Here is a 16059-nt window from a genome sequence, read left to right as displayed (position 1 = left end):
ACCTGTCAGGTGTGCAGTGTGTTGCAGGAAGCAGTTCCACTCTTTTAATCAGCAGTCTGATAGCAGACAGATGATGCAGCATCTGCTGACGTCTAATCATATATATACGAACACACGCAATCAGCTTACGTTTGATTCAATCCCGCGCTGACACACGAGCTGTGTTGGACTCACTCTGCTGTCATTATCTGTCTTGTGCGACGTTCTGCAGCCGACGGAGAGCGACAGCTCCTCAGCGTTTATTCATCTGACTCCAAATCTGCTGCCATTAGCAGATTGAGCAGCGATATTGTGCCTGCGTCAGTCCGACCTATTTCTGGACACGTTTTCCCAGGAGTCTCTGTGTTTGTACTCACACTGCAGTCATTAGTAAGTCAAAATCAGGAAGGGTGAAAATGGGTTATTCCCAGCGTGTGGCCTGGTATTTTAAGCAGTGCTTCTGAAATTAATATTCTTCCCCTAAGAAGAAGCAGAGTCAACAGCCGCTGCTTCGGCCCTGTGAGGCTCTGACGCTCATTGCACACCAGATAAAAAAGTAGAGAGACAAGAGAGGCAAGTTTGCTCTTACAGCCTCGCCAGTAGTTCAGCTTCGTCCCAGGGACGATAGAAAGTAAAACGGAGCACGTCTCCTCACGTCGACACCATTGTTACCATCATCGGCTGGCTGCTCAGTGTGAGACCTACGGAAAATATGAAGCAATAAAATCCAAAATAGCTCTATAAACTGTCTATCGACAGAGGAGGCACCTTTGTTTTCTGCCAGGCTGGCAGATGTGATGGAAAATTGCCAACTGTAAAGGACCGGTGTCTGATTTCCCAGGACAATTCAAAGGATGTGACCTAATGCGAGTTCCTCGATTGCCTCGTCTCAGCGCCTCGCTCTGCATCGCTAACGGAGAACAACAGAAATGGAATCCGGCTTCCAGCGCAACACAGAAATTTGACAGAGCGCCTTCAATTCCCTTAATGTTACAAACCTCTGAGTTAAACACTTTGGACTCCGTGAAATGTCGATTCAGGACTGTGAACTGTAGTTTGACTGTTGTTAGCGTTCATCCTCTGAGGACCGTGAGCACCTGAACTAAATCTTACAGGAAACATTCAATAGTTGAACTCTTTGACCATTGAAACACTGAGCACATTAATCCTGATAAATCAGTTTTGTTTCTGTTTGTTTATTACCAGGATCAAATAGATGCAAATGTTATGTGAGCCGTTAAGATCAAAATGTGTTTAATCAAAGCCTTGGCGCAGCTTTTTCAAATAGGACGGTTTAATGAGCCGCACCTGCAGTTTGGAGGGAGAGATGAATGTTTAATGATTTGGGTTCATTCTTATTTCAGGTCGAGTCTAACTGGACCTGCTCAGCTCTAAAGAATGACAGAGGTTGTTAATGTTTCGTCCAGCTGTCGGGATCGATTGCTGCTTTTTAATGAGGCTCAGGATCGATGTTGAATTGAGAGATAACTGTATTGATTCAGAGATTACACTGCTCCGGTGATGTTACAGGTTTACAGCAAAGGCTAAACACTAAATAGCAGAAAAATAATATAGAAATGACGAATTGTCTTCATAAATAAAGATCCAGAGAGCTTGTGAAGACGGAGGCAGACCTACATCTGTTTTGGTACACGTGCTGTATGTATAATCAGAACATTAGTGGAATAAATCATTTTTAATGTATGAAATGCGGCAGCAGCGTCCTGATGCAGCACTCAGAAATCCTCTCATTTACATTCAGTGGACATTAATCTAAACTGGAGCTAATGTACACTTCTTGCTTTTAGCTCTTCCAGTTTGATTTTAATTACAGGATTAAAAATGAATCGGTTTTCTTGTTTTCTACAACAAAATAAAAGTTCACTCATAATCCTTATTTGAAGGAGGTGAACAGGTGAATGATTCAAACCAATGGCAGTGACCCCACCTGGCAGGTCAACCTGAGGAAGAACTCAAAACGTCGACTTGGTCTCCGAATTCCCCGGATCACAGTCCGATCAAGCACCTGTTCCTGAAGTCCTCCAATCCTCGGAGGCCCGTACTTTTATTTTGGGCACCTAAAATTTTCCTTCCACCCTCCACTGAGTCCCCGTGTCACTTCCTGGATGAAGGTTGTTGCTAAGCGATACTGCTCACTGAGTGGACCAGAATTTGTTGCCTGGCAACTTAAGTTTCTTGAGCATTCAATCAGGAAGAAGCATCAGATCCTCGTGTGAATCTACCTGCACAAATCTCTCCGGTAGTCGGGCTCTGGCAGAGGCTTTGAGCTGTAGACAGTTAGTTTCCTCTGCTGAAGGAAGGATGCTCAGAGGTTTTAACATGGGGGATTTTTTTTCTTTCATTGTGAAAAAGAAGTTTGTTCAGACTTTGTGAGTGCGTGAAGGGTTAAATAAAGATGGTACGTTGTTTTTATCATACCAACAGTTTGACATTTTGTATTTTAGAGCTGCAGGCATTAATCAATTAAAGGAGATATAGTTTGCTAATTGTCAGGTGCATAATTTATTTTGGGTTTCTGCTAGAATAAAAAATGTCTCCAGTAAAGCAACTGAAAACAAAAATGGCGGCTCCACGAGAGGTTAGCGTAGCTCCTTTAGCATCAGTTATATCAGAACCTGAGAGTTTATTTAATGGCTCTACTGGCTTCAGAAAGTGTTTGATTCAGCAGCTGGCTCCTCTGGTGGAATCGTTCTCCTGCTGCTGACCTGATTGGTTGACGTTGTGATCGATGGCGATAGAGGAGAAGAGAAAACACTTGGCCAACAGTTTACAGTGGCGTGTTTCCAGATGATTCTGCCTAACGAACCATCTGGCACATCAGGTTAACAGAGACAACCAAACAGCATTTGTTCTGTTTCATCTCTGGCAGGTAACGTAGTGAAAATCACAGGTGTGTTTTCATGTTGAATCAGGTGCTGGGGTCAGTGATGAGCAGGAGATGTGGTTGTGTGGTTTGTTTTTGGAAGCAGTCGACTCTTGAACACTGAAATAGATGCCGACCTTTCCGCAGTGACGGTCGGTCAGAGAGGTGTGATTCTGTCCACGTTGCTGCTGCTGCTGTTTGTTTTGACAGATGAGACTGGCTTCTGGCTTCTTTATGCAGCCAAACACACACACACACACACACACACACACACACACACACACACTATTTTTGCACTCTGACAGGAAAGTTTAGCGAAACTTGTGCGAGTCGAGCTTATGAATACTCAGACCACGAGGAGGTCAGAAAAGTGATGGACTCAGCATATCTATCTTTTGCTCTAATTGATTTATTCCTGTAATTGGTCTCTTGCCCAGAATGCACTGTGCTCCAGTGACCCACTTCTCTTGAGTCAGCTCAGTGTCTCCCCAGGGTGCTCCACACAACGGCTCAAGTCGGCTGCTTCTCCTCGGCTCTCTTTGCCAATTAAATCAGACGGTAGACCAAAGCGGGATGAGAACTTACTGAATCTGCTAATGTAATACAGACTCGCTCCCTCCTTCTATTTATTTTACTCAGAACTGCACTTCATTTGGCTGCGTGTGATCATTAACTGTCCACTTTCTATCCACGTCTTCCACTGTGTCGTCCTCCAGCTTCCAGCGGGAGCCTGGAGAGTTTGGAAATAGAGAAACTTATTTGATATCTTATTTTAGGTCCTCACAGTTTTGGTCTCATGTCGAGAGTCCAGCGAGAGTTCTCCTCTCGCTTTAAATGTTTCGGTTCATATCAGATGTTTAGATAAATCCATTACTTCTGCAGGAGTGTGACTAGAAACAGAACATGTGAAGTATTAAAACCCAGCAGCAGTCAAAGCGATCCACAGGAGAGAACCGTAACGAGCTGGTGCAGTTTGTGCTGCAGCTCATTAGTGTTGCACTCTGTGTTTGTTGCCCTGTTAAAGTTACTGTATTACACTATTAATGCAAACTTCCTGTGTCTGTTTCAGATGAAAAGCCCTCTAGCATTTCAGTGCACAGAAACCCTCCATTTCTTAACAAGGCTTTTATTGTGAAACATTAGCAGGAATGTGTGGATTGACCTGCAGCGTTCACATGTGAGACAACTGTCCAGTTTCTCTCAGCCGAGGTTTTATTTTATCCATCATTTTGTTTATGAACTTGACTGGACGTGTCGCAGTTGGCCTGATGGACTGTAGTGCTGCTACACTCATTCATTGGCTGCTTGTGTTCCTCTTTGGGGTGTTTGAGTGTCACGTGACAACTTAAGGTGAAATTCTCTTGTACCTGCCTTATTAAAAACGGGTATATAAATTCTTAAATAGGCCCAAATCTGCTGGGTATTGCTTGAATTGATTCGATATCTGTGTCAAGGTACTACCTGACCAAAAGAATACTTTCTTTTAATGACCATACTCACGTTTTTCCTATAAATTCATTTCAACATTTATCAAAAAACACCAAACTTCTCCAATGTGTGACTGTTTAATTCTCTCTGGACAAATCAGCTATTAGAGGAAATCAAAAAGAACGAGCCACGTTATGATTTAATGAACGTATCTTAGCACAGAGCTGATAAACAAGACAAAGAATCTGTCAGAGACATTTGACAACTTTTTTTAGATGCAGTTTTGGAGCCTGGGAGAGGAGCAGATGATTGGGACTGTGATTAAACTCTGCAGAGTTTTAAAGCTTTGCCCAGAGGCATTATGTTTTGGGGATTTCCATCTGTTCGTCCCATTCTTGTGAACGCGACATCTCGAGAATGCTCCAAAGGAATTTCTTCAAAGTTGGCACAAACCTCCACTTGGACTGAAGGATGAATGTTTAAGAATTTGGGTGTTTTTGTTCACGACCACAAACAGAAAAAACAACTCAAATGTCTGCTCGGGGTTTCACAGCCAGTTTACCCCCACAGATCAGCTCTTGGAGAAACTCTGACTGGAAACAGTCCACGTCCATCAGATTATTCCTCCTCCTGACAGACGAGGTTTCACCACAGGAGCTGGCTGCAATGACGTGTGGACTTTATAGCATCATCTTACGCCAAATCTGGTTTATCTCCTCTCCACTGACCAAAAAACTGTAGTGGCTGGACGCTCACTGTGCATGCAGAGCCACTCGGTACAAGTACACTTCCAAGGACCCTTAAATCTCAGTAAATTATATGATACCAGACAGAATCCTCTTGTAGATTAGTCACAGAAAATGAGAATCATGCAAGTTTTGTTTTTTGTCTGAAGCAGCAAAAAAGTTTGAGGACGTGTTCAAGTTAATTTACAGACACCGTTATGTTGATGCTTGAAGGGTGTTTTGTGCAGCTCTACCACAATCTGTCTGCAGTGTGGGATAATTGATATATTTTGGTTGGTTGTGTTTATTATCCATTTGTGAGTTCTGTGCGTCTGAGGCAGCTGTCGGCTTTACAATTACAGACAGACATTCAACAACAGAACTCTCCCCAGCAGCAGTTGATGCATCTTTAAAATGTCTGCTGGCATTTAAAAAAACAACACTGACTGTCGTAACAGAGGCGCCAAAAGTAAAAGGTCAAATAAAAACAACACATCAGATTCTAAAAAACTTCATGAGTTGATGCATTTTGGCACTTTATGTTGAAATTATTAATGATCTTTTTTAAAAGTCGCATCCTTCTCTTCTCTCTCTGCAGCACAATCTTTCACTTTGGCATTTTCTTCTTTATTTAATAATAGAAGACAGAGTGATAAACACCTTTGTGACCCTCGTAGCTGCTGAAGGATGATGGTGCCGTTTTTCCAACATCACACCAAACTTTGTGTGTTCTTCTTTCCATCAGAAGTTTCTGCGGAGCCTCGACTCGAAACTGTAGCTCAACGTAATGCGATGAGTTCGAGCTGAGCAACCCGAGTCTCGGCGATGGTGCCGACGCTTAAAGTCAAACCTCAGCAGTTAATGAGCCAACGTTTGATGTGTTTTGATGTTTTATCTTCGCAGAGACCCTGGAGCACTCGCCGCCGACTGCAGCCCAGATCAGATATAGTAAGAGATGAAATCTGACGCACACTAACAAACACACATTAATCCTCCTGTATGTTGGAGTGAAATTCCCAGTATTTCCATGATGTGACTGTGAGCAGATTTACTTCTTGATAAATACTCTCAGAAGCTGCTTTTTTTCTTTGTGGGTTTATGTTTGTGTGACTGACCAGACTGTAATTAACTGTCTTGTCTGTCATTACATCAAATAATAAGCTCTGTGGAGTCTGACCATCAGATACACTCGGTTCAATAACCGACCTCGTTATCAGGCTACACTTCGTTTTGAAGCTGAGATTTTTCCCAGAGCAGAGCAAAATGAGCAGTATTCAAAACCAACTTTACCCACAGAGAGAATCTATGGAAATGTCTTAATTTGATTTGTCCTTCCAGTGTTGATTATTTACTTTGCTCTGTGTGTTTGCAGTTTTGTTACACAACGCCATCCCCTTTGTTGGATTCGGCTTCCTCGATAACGCCATCATGATTGCGGCTGTAAGTGAATTTATTTACACAGCCATGAAGTTTAATTTGAGCGGAATAGTCGTCGTTATAGATCTAATCTCCTCCGTCTACTCGTTTTCCTCCACTGAGTCTGTTCTCCTCTGTTCTCGTCTGTTCTCCAGGGAACACAGATAGAACTCTCCATCGGAGTCACTCTGGGGATCTCCACCATGGCCGGTAAGAACAGAAGTCTGCAGTTTAAATCATCTTGTCTGCTAATTTTCCCCTCTTTTTTAAATTTTTGATTGAATAGTGAATTAACAGGACGGAACGAGAGGACGTTTGGAGCTTTGTCTTCAGTGTCTCTCCTGTTGATTTTCTCTCATCTTTGATAGTTTTCTTCTTTACTTAAGCTGAATATGTGATAATATTCAGCATGTGTGCGAGTGTCTTGGGTGTTATTGAGACCTTGAATACTCTTTGGATCCCCAGCGGTCTCTTCCAGGAGGATCATTTAATTAATTCATTCGCTGGATAATGAAATTAATCGAGGCTTTGTATTTATTGCGCCTGTTTATCAATTAATTCCCCAAGAAAGGTTAAACAATACCAGACTTTAATTTTCTCCGTCCAGGTTCAAATATTTACTCTGCGGACAGCGGCGTGTTTTTAATCATCGCTTTGTTCTCTGGAATGTTTTTGGTTTATGCGTGAAATGTCAAGTGTGCTAAACACTATTGTGTAAATGTCACGGACACACAAACACTCACGCACTTCTTAGAAATTGGACTTGTTTTACTAAAATATTACCTCACCAGAAATATGTGTAATTATGTGCAGTTCTGTTGTTTTTAGATTCAAATCAATTAGTGGACAGAAATCCCATTTTCCTGTAAAGAGAATGATGCATGATGACGCACGATATAATCTTCACATTTTGAAATATTCCAACTGAGTAACAAAATCAAATATGACATTATTTTGAACGTAACACCTCAGTAAACATATGATGATGATAATGAAGCGATGACTGTTGGTACATTCACAAAATATTAACACCATAATACAGAATGATGACCTCTAATGTGGATGTAAGGACTGAATGAGTTTCAGAACAAGAAGAACCAGTAAGTTCAGAAAATAACTTTACTTTAAAATGAGGAAATAACATGTCATATGATGTTAAAACGACCCAAAGTCTGTGATGATATTCTCATATCACGATTACAATATAACGTAGATGTATTGCCCAGAGCTGCTTTCCAGGGATTAACATCCTCAAGAAGAAAGGAAAACTCTGCTTCCCTCTTGTCCTTCATCAAAGATCTCGTCACCGGCTCCTGGTATCTAACTCGTCCTGTCAGGTGTTCAGGTGTCTTGCCACCTCTTCCGTCAGCCGCCACCCTGAGGACGTCGTCATAACTCTCACAGCTCAGCTGATGTGATCTCACCAGTTGTATGAAATTGCTCTGAAATATTATTTTTTTCTGAAGTCGTTCTGGACGCTGTTGCAGTTTATTGCAACAGCGCCTGCTGTCATCATGGCTGCTGTTCTGGGTCTCAGTCGGGGTCTTTATTACGCTGTGAAAATCATGAAGGCGCTGGAGTTTTCCTCCTCCCTCTTTTTTTTGTCACTAGATTATTCCGTTTCCATGGATACTTGGCTCCAATTTCCTCTGCAAAGTGCAAATCAGAGGCTGAAGACGGGCTCTAGATCAATAGCTGTGCTCTGACGCCTCTATCCATCCCGGCACTGCTTCATATTTGTTTCATCGTCCTCCATCATGCAGAGACGCTCAACTGCTTCTGTTTTTTTTTTTTTTTTTCATTCGAAGGTTTCAAGCTTTTATTGCAGACTCTGATTTCATCGTCCTGCACTTGAGTGTCACACACTATCAGTGTCAGAGGTGCCGGTGAAGGGAAGCGAGATGAGATCGGCTCTCACCTCTTTTGCCAGCAAAGAGTTTTCCCTTTTGAAGGGAAGTCGGATCGAAGCGGCCATCTGGAGTTTTAGTACCCGAAAGGAAACTCGCTGCCGTTAAAGCCTCCAGAGATCCACTAAAGGCAAAACAAACGCATCCTTAGCACCTTCTCACTTTTAATGGTCGTGAACGAATGTATTTTCTACCACAGTGTCAGCAGCCCCCTGTGAAAATCCAACACACATCGTGAATTATTCATAGCTGACAAGTATTGTTGAGTACATTACCTCGGATTGTTATGAAGCCGATTGTGCTGACAGTGAAACCACGAAGGCGGCCGGGAGAAGAAGCTGACTGGTGTCTTGGTGGTTTTCCAAAGGTGCTCTTTGATCGAACAAACTTTCACAGTCTCTCTCACTCCTACTGACTCTCATCTCGTGTTTTGCAGCTTTGATCTGTTGTTTGGACGCCCCTCTCTGCTTTTCATCTTTTTATATATACAGAGATGTATGTGGGCCACTTGGCATTGTATTATTCACTGATTTTTGTTTTGGTTGTCATGTGTAGGCGAGTTCCCTGCGTTTCCTCAAACGGGCGCACGTTGCAGGGACGACACAGGCTCTGAGGATAGTTTACAACCAGTTATTTAATACTTTTATAACTCTTATCAGGATCCAGGATTCAGTGGCAGCCAGCTGAGCAAGGCAGCCGAGAGATTTTTCTCATTATTATGTCGTCCATCTCTGGCTGCCGGAGGCTGTCCAGGACCAGATGTTACACCGCCTGCAGTCATTCTGGGTCATCAAACGTCTGACCCACTTCAACTGGCTTCTTTAACTGCAAAGGACAGTCAGTTTTGCTCTGAGCCAGGACGGAGCATGAGCTCGTACCGACAAAAAAAAAACCCAACTACTTCCATCCACGGGTGTTAACGTCTAACGTAGACCAGAAACCAAACATTCAAACTTTCCATGTCGTCATTTTATATCAGCTATATTCACCAGAATATGTTTTATCATGTTATGTTTTGTTTCTGGTTATGAAATTACCTAAATCAGATGATGAACTAGTTCATACAATGTGTCATCCAGTCGTCTGACATCTGAAGGCTGGAAAAAGGAGGAAAAGTGAGCAGTGAACAGCAGCATGTCACTGAGAAGGGCAGGACATGATTTGTTCAAATGGGGATAACGGTGCACCCCGCCTGTCCCTGAAGGCATCTTTAGTGGCACATTCAGTCGGACAAAGTGATGGAAGCCATTACATGAACGAAACAGAGAGAGAAGAGGACTTGAAACCTTTCTCCTGTCTGCTCACCTGGTCTGGGTGAAGCGGCTGTGAAAGACAGAGCTGAGACTGAAACGGTGGCACGTACGCAAAACTAATTCCAACATCCGTCGGGGGAATTTGCAGAGCAGCTGACAGTTCTGTGAACTTCAATCCCTCAGATTTAGATCGTCCCCGATAAGGATTCAACTCATCAAATTGCAGATTTCCTTCAGAGATGTCGGTCCGAACAATTCCAGGGGAAAATTAAAACATCAGAAGCAGAGACCGTCCTTCAGGCGGTCACATTCTATCACCGAGGTCAGGAAAATCTCAAATTTACCGCAGCGATGGGAGGAGGGTTCCCACCGACGCTGAAGATCCTTTTGAAGTATTTTTGATTTCACTCAACAGCTCTCAGATCTCAACCACAACCTCTCTCTCTGGAAAACCCCCGAGAGAGATGTGTGGTTTTAAAACATGCACACTTTGAGTCATTGAATTTCAAACTAGGTTTTATAAATCAGTTTCCAAATGAATTTTGGGGAAAAAAAAACAAATCCTTCATTGTGTGTGAAGTGTTTTCTGTCTGTCGCTGTGTGTGTTTCAGCAGAAATCAAAGTGTTTCCCTCTTTGTGTTTCTGCAGCTGCAGCTCTGGGGAACCTGGTTTCAGATTTGGCAGGTCTCGGGTAAGCAGCTCTGTAAACCGTCTCTGAGGGTTCAGTTTTATTCTGAGGTTGACGTGAAGTTTATTGAAGACTGATGCAGTTCAAGGTGTCGTCGCTGTTCGCTGCATTCATCAATTTGAATAGGAAATGAACGAACTGAGGTTTCTGTGTCGTGTTTTGCTCCCTGTAGTTTTAACATTTGAATTCATCCGTCGCATTTATTTTGTTCCTACACACTATCACACTTACTCTTAGTATATTTTGGTGTTTGTTTGTTTTACACTTTCATCCTCAAGATAAGGCATGACGTGTGATACTGAAAGATAAAGTGACTGTTAAAATGTCCTCAGAAGTATAATAAGTATAAGTATAATGTGTGTGTGTGTGTGTGTGTGTGTGTGTCTGTGTGTGTGTGTGTGTGTAGTCTTGCAGGTTACGTGGAGGCTCTGGCTTCCAAACTGGGGATGCAGGTTCCTGATCTGACGCCCAAACAGGTGGACATGTGGCAGTCGAGGGTCAGCTCGCACATGGTGAGATTATCATGTTTATTTTAAATTATTTTTACAACCTTTTATGCCTTTTTTAAAGGGCCAGCAGCAACTATAATCGAGTGTTTGTCACCTATTTAAGTAACTGACATCTAGTCAAAATTCCCACCTCTTTATTGTGGTTATTTTCTGTAGAGTGCGACCGATTGAGGGCCGATATCGAACAGATACGCATCCATTTTCTTTGCAGTGAATCATTCAAGTGTGGTCATCGAACACTTGTGATGAAATGAGACATGAAGTCAGACCAGTGATCTGACATGTCTTGGTCATCGTCAAGGCAACCAGGTCGCCCAGATTTGGATCATTTTGTATTTCATTTGTGTGAAATGTTAAAGATCTCTTCAGCCAGATTTCCACCAAGCAGTCTGGTACAGTTACGTTCAGTTGAAAACACAGAAGACAGAGAAGTCAGAGTTGTCTCGTCCTCTGCGATCTGAAGTATGATTTCACTTCCTGCTTCTGTCTCACCACCTGCAGCCTTTATAAAGTCAGCAGCTTATTAAAAGTTAAGGTCAGACCTCTCTGTTGTCTCCCAGCAGCTGGAAAAGTGAAAGCGGATAACCCGAAGCCGGCTGGTAACAACCCTGCTTACATTTAAGGATACTGTCCGCAGTGGAAAAGTAAAGCAGATCTGCCGTTTTAAAATGATTACCAGAGGTTACGTAGAGTTCAGCGGGCACCATAACGAAAGTGAATTGGTTGAAACGCAGCTATAAGACATAAAACTATAAGAAAGTGGAGAAGGAAGGAGAGTCTGCAGCTGTGGAGACGTATAATAACAGGGAAGGATGTGAAGGATGAAACTGACAATGAAATCGGTGTCAGCAGTCTGCAGAAAGTGGTGAGAGATCAAATCTGTGCATCTGGTGATAAAAGCTTAAAAGGATGCAGCACCTGCAGCTGATGGAAGCTGTGAGATACATTCACCTGAAAAAACACATTATACCTGTAATGTGCTGTCGACGCAAAACACGACTGGCAGTGTGTTTGTCTCTTCTGTGTCACAGCCGTCTGACAAACTACCTTTATCCAGCTGAAGGACCTCCGGAGCGCTCTGTAATATCAGCATTTTAAAGTCGTTAATAAGTTTGTGAGCAAGATCAGTTTCTTCCTCTCCTGCAGGGTAAAGCCATCGGAGTCTCTATCGGCTGCATCCTGGGGATGTTCCCGCTGTTCTTCCTGGGCGACGATGACGACGACGAGAAAGACAAAGAAAAAGAAAAAGGAGCCTGCAGCGACACGACGGCGTCAGATTCGTCCTAACAAGCCACTACAGCTGCACGTCACCGTCACACCCACAGACTGGACACTGATGTCACCTTTAAAACTGAGTATTTACAGCGTGATGTCTGTGTGTCCTCCTGCCCGGGCAGCGTTCACACCTCCTCAGTCTCAAACGCTCTCAAACTTCACTGGCTCATGAATTTTAGCTGCACCGCAACTTTGATTTCAGCTCCTTCTGACGCACCGAGCTGCAGTATCTTCACTCTGTCTGTTAACTCAACATGTCAGCTTCATCACAGGTCGCATTCATTTAAGAATCATGTCAAAGGACGGACGAATCTTCATCGCTCGGTGTGTTGACTTCTCGTTTAACGCTGGAGAAAAACATAACGTTTGCAAACTTCCTGTGTAATGTCGGGTAAACAGCAATATATATTTATTTTAGTCTTAATGAACAATGCGAATGAGTTAACAGTGTGGTGCCTCAATATGATTATGCCAGGAATAGCACAGCAACAGCTAACTGATCTGATGGTCCCTCAACTAAAATCTGACTAGTTCAGAGACAAGTTTAAAACACTAAAGATAAACAAATCCTGTCTTCAGGTGCACAAATGATTCTGATCTCACACTGGACTTACAGCAGCTCTGCATTTAAAGGGTAACTCCGCCAGTTTCACACAATCAGGACAGGACAGGTGTGTGTCACGGTCGTCAACACAACAGCAGACAGCAGCAGATTACATACCTCATCAGAACACATCCAGAGGGTGGTAAAATGTGTAAAACTGGTGGCGTTACCCTTTAATGCATCCTTCAGCACTGATTGAACAGCTTCACAACCGTCTGCTTAACAAAATCTACAATCTGCATCGCCACTTAATTATTCTCATGAATAAGATAATTGTATTTACATCTCAGTTTTTGTGTTCGTGTTGTGAACGCTGCCCGAGCGGCTCCCAGGACGCCGAGCGCTCACCTGTCTCACCACCTTCAGACCGCAGCTGTGATCCGGACTCATCCGCTTTGCAAATGTCAGCGGCGGTATCAGACGTCCTCGGAGGGGTGAGACTCCAAAAAAATCCAATTTCACTGTTTTACCAGCCAGCCAGAAGCTTCCAGGTGAGACAGGTGGTCGTTTCTGATCCTGACAGTAGAAACACAGACTGCGTTGTTCCACTGTGTTCAACTGACCCACTTTTAAAGTCAAATTAATCAAATGAAAAGCTCATGAGTTGTGTTTAGTTACTACTTAATCTCCAGAACACTATTTGGGTCAGAAACAACACATTTGAGTGTCTGTGCAGTTTTAGACTTCAACCAAAAAGAACAAAGAACAATGTAAATACAGAGAGAAGGAACAGTGTCCACTGCTACCTCCATGGAATATGTTTGGTGTTTTGCATGAAGAACTGATGTAGCTCTATAACCAGACGTTTTATTTCTCTATCAGATGTTTGTTTTTTTGTTTTTTTAATCTGCTGAAAGGTTCTTCAAATGTTTTGTACGAGCTGACGCGGCGCTCAGTGGCCACAAACTAAACTAAGTCGTTATTCTTGGATCTGATGTTCCCGTTCCAAGGTCCCTCCATACTTCCATGTTTTTCTTTTTCATCTTTACTTTTCACTCCTTTCTCTCTCGCAGACACTTGACTCAAATCCAGCCGTCTGTGTAATTAGTTTCTCAGCACACTCGACGCTGCAGAGGGTTGGGATTTGCCACAGAAGACGTCGGAGTGTGAAACAGTTCGTACCGTGTTCAGTTCAGTTCAGTTCAGTTCAGTTCAGTTCAGTTCAGTTCAGTTCAGTGGTCCTCAGCGATCTCTGTGACTTCTCCTCTTTCATTCTTAATCTTTCACTCTTCTCTCTCTCTCGCACTCCAGCTGACATTCAAGGAGCTTTTTTGTAAATATATCGAATCCATCAGATCCTTTTTTCACTCCCTGTTCACAACCCTGATCCCAGAAAAGTTGGGACATCTTGTAAAACGTCTCTGAATGTCAGGATCAGGGCTACGACTAATGATCATGCTGATTATTATAATATATATGTAAGGTGTAAACATTGGGCCCTTCGACAGCGTTTCAGAGAAAAAACAACAGACTGATTTATCAAACTGACCCTTAATGTGTCGCAGGGCCCAAAGCAAACGACTGGTGATTGTAATGTGTTGTAAGAATGATAAATAGATCCAAAGTTCTCTGAAGGCTCGTTTCTGCTCCATTTACCTACAGAAATAGATTCATTCTTCACGTTTGTGTGGATGTTCAGCAATATAACCAGCAGAGGGCGCCAGTAACAGTGTGTTTGTCGTGCTCAGCCAAATTAAAGTGTTGGATGTTTAAAACTTCCCACCAACTCGCTTTACCTTTTCCTCAAACGTTGAACGTCGATGAGCCTTTATTTGACCTCCGATCCTGAAAAATAATTAATAGATGTGGATTCTTTGTTTTTAAAGAACATTTTTTTCAATTTGAACCTGATGGCGGTCTCACTTTGGCCCATGAGCTGCACATTGAGCAGGCCTGCTTCAAAATGTCTGAAAGCTAAAAAAAATAATAATGATTTCTTGATGTGAGCTTTGAATTCTTCAGAAAAAATACAGAAATCCATGATAGTCTTCAGAACTCAATCCTGGAAAAAAAAAAAAAAAAAAAAAACTTCCTCCAGTTCTCGAATTTAAGCACAGGAGAAAACGTTTAAGACTTACATGTATATTATTATATTATATTTCATCTTCACTTCCCTCTGGACCTCCGTAGTTTTGATATTTTTGGAAAATTAATGCCTAAAACAAGTTTCTAAGTAAAGATTGAACGGCTGCAGTGAGTTAACTTTCATGTTGGAAGAACAAACAAGGCTGTATTGTTACTGTTTACAATGATTAAATCTAAAGTTTACTGGAAGGACAGTAAAAGTTCTCAAACTCTCATGTTGCTCATGAAGAGATGAACAGATTCATATCGTCTTCACAAGAGAATCATGATCAGTTATCAGTTATCAGCTCTGGAATCAATACATTTCTCCTGCAGAACGAACCACAGAGTGTCTGTTATAAAGAGAAGAGCGGTAAATTTCCCTCACAGGTCAGAAAAAACATACAGAAAGAGAAGTTTGAATATTACCAGAAGTTTTGGTGGAAACTATTGTAATAATGATTGATGGAGCTGATTTTTTTCTTTTTTTTTAAACCTGCTGTTGAACATTTGTGATCCTGCAGCAAACATCAGAATCTGTGAATCTTCAGAGAGACACGGAGCTGTAATCCCTCCACAGCCTCCAATCAGAAGGAATTAACGTTTGTGGAAGAGTTCAGCGCGACTGCTGACAGAAAAAGAAAGATTTCAATGAACGTTTGGATCGACTGCAGGAGATTTTTTTAAGTTTGTTATTGGATTAAGAGTAAAAGCCTGGAGGGAATTAGTCTCATCTAGTGGAGCAGCAGCAGCAGAAAGACGTGGCACTAATTAATAATAAGATGTTTTCAGGATGACGTTTGTTTCTCTGGATGTTTTTGTATCATCTCATGTTTCTATATGTTTTCTAAGGTGCGTCTTGTGTGATGAGCAGATTTTTATGTTTTTGTTTCTCTCCATTACTTACAAAAAGGAAAGGGAAGGAAAGTTATGAAGTGTGTGTCTCCTCCAGTCTGTCTGTGCCGTGCTGCCACCTTGTGGACGGTCCGAGCAGCAGCAGCTCGAGTCTGAACTCTTCAGCCGAGATGTCGAAGGATTCTGTGGGATGCATTTTGAAAATGTGCTGTGCAATTTTAAAATGAGATGATAATAAATTTTTGGAGTGCTGACGTCCGGCTCTGCTTTTTTACTCTGAAGCTCGTTTGCGTGGTCGCTGACAGCCGAAGTGCCCTCGAGCAAGGCAGCGAGGCTCCAGTCAGTCCTGACAAGAGGAAGGCTGACGGTGTCCTGAGCAGCTCCAGGTCAGAAACTCCAGTAAACTCCACACATGATCAGTATCAGGAGAACTTTTTCTCAGGTTTCTCAACTGTGACGTTTACTGATGCAA

General features: G+C 42.5%; 1 protein-coding gene across 1 annotated transcript in view; it reads left to right on the top strand.

Moving 5' to 3' along the window:
* Positions 1–15841, top strand: part of tmem65 (transmembrane protein 65) — a 30897-nt gene extending 15056 nt beyond the window's left edge. The window contains exons 2-7 of the mRNA XM_037093391.1: positions 5920–5964; positions 6389–6456; positions 6588–6642; positions 10241–10283; positions 10687–10792; positions 11936–15841. Coding sequence (XP_036949286.1) covers positions 5920–5964; positions 6389–6456; positions 6588–6642; positions 10241–10283; positions 10687–10792; positions 11936–12076 — 458 coding nt within the window. The 3' untranslated portion in view covers positions 12077–15841. The remainder of the gene's footprint in view (positions 1–5919; positions 5965–6388; positions 6457–6587; positions 6643–10240; positions 10284–10686; positions 10793–11935) is intronic.
* Positions 15842–16059: the final 218 nt, after the last annotated feature.

The sequence above is a fragment of the Acanthopagrus latus genome, chromosome 3, assembly GCF_904848185.1.
Source record: "Acanthopagrus latus isolate v.2019 chromosome 3, fAcaLat1.1, whole genome shotgun sequence".
Lineage (NCBI taxonomy): Eukaryota > Metazoa > Chordata > Actinopteri > Spariformes > Sparidae > Acanthopagrus > Acanthopagrus latus.
The sequence above is the reverse complement of the archived record's forward strand: the minus strand, read 5'-3'. Positions and strand labels throughout refer to the sequence as shown.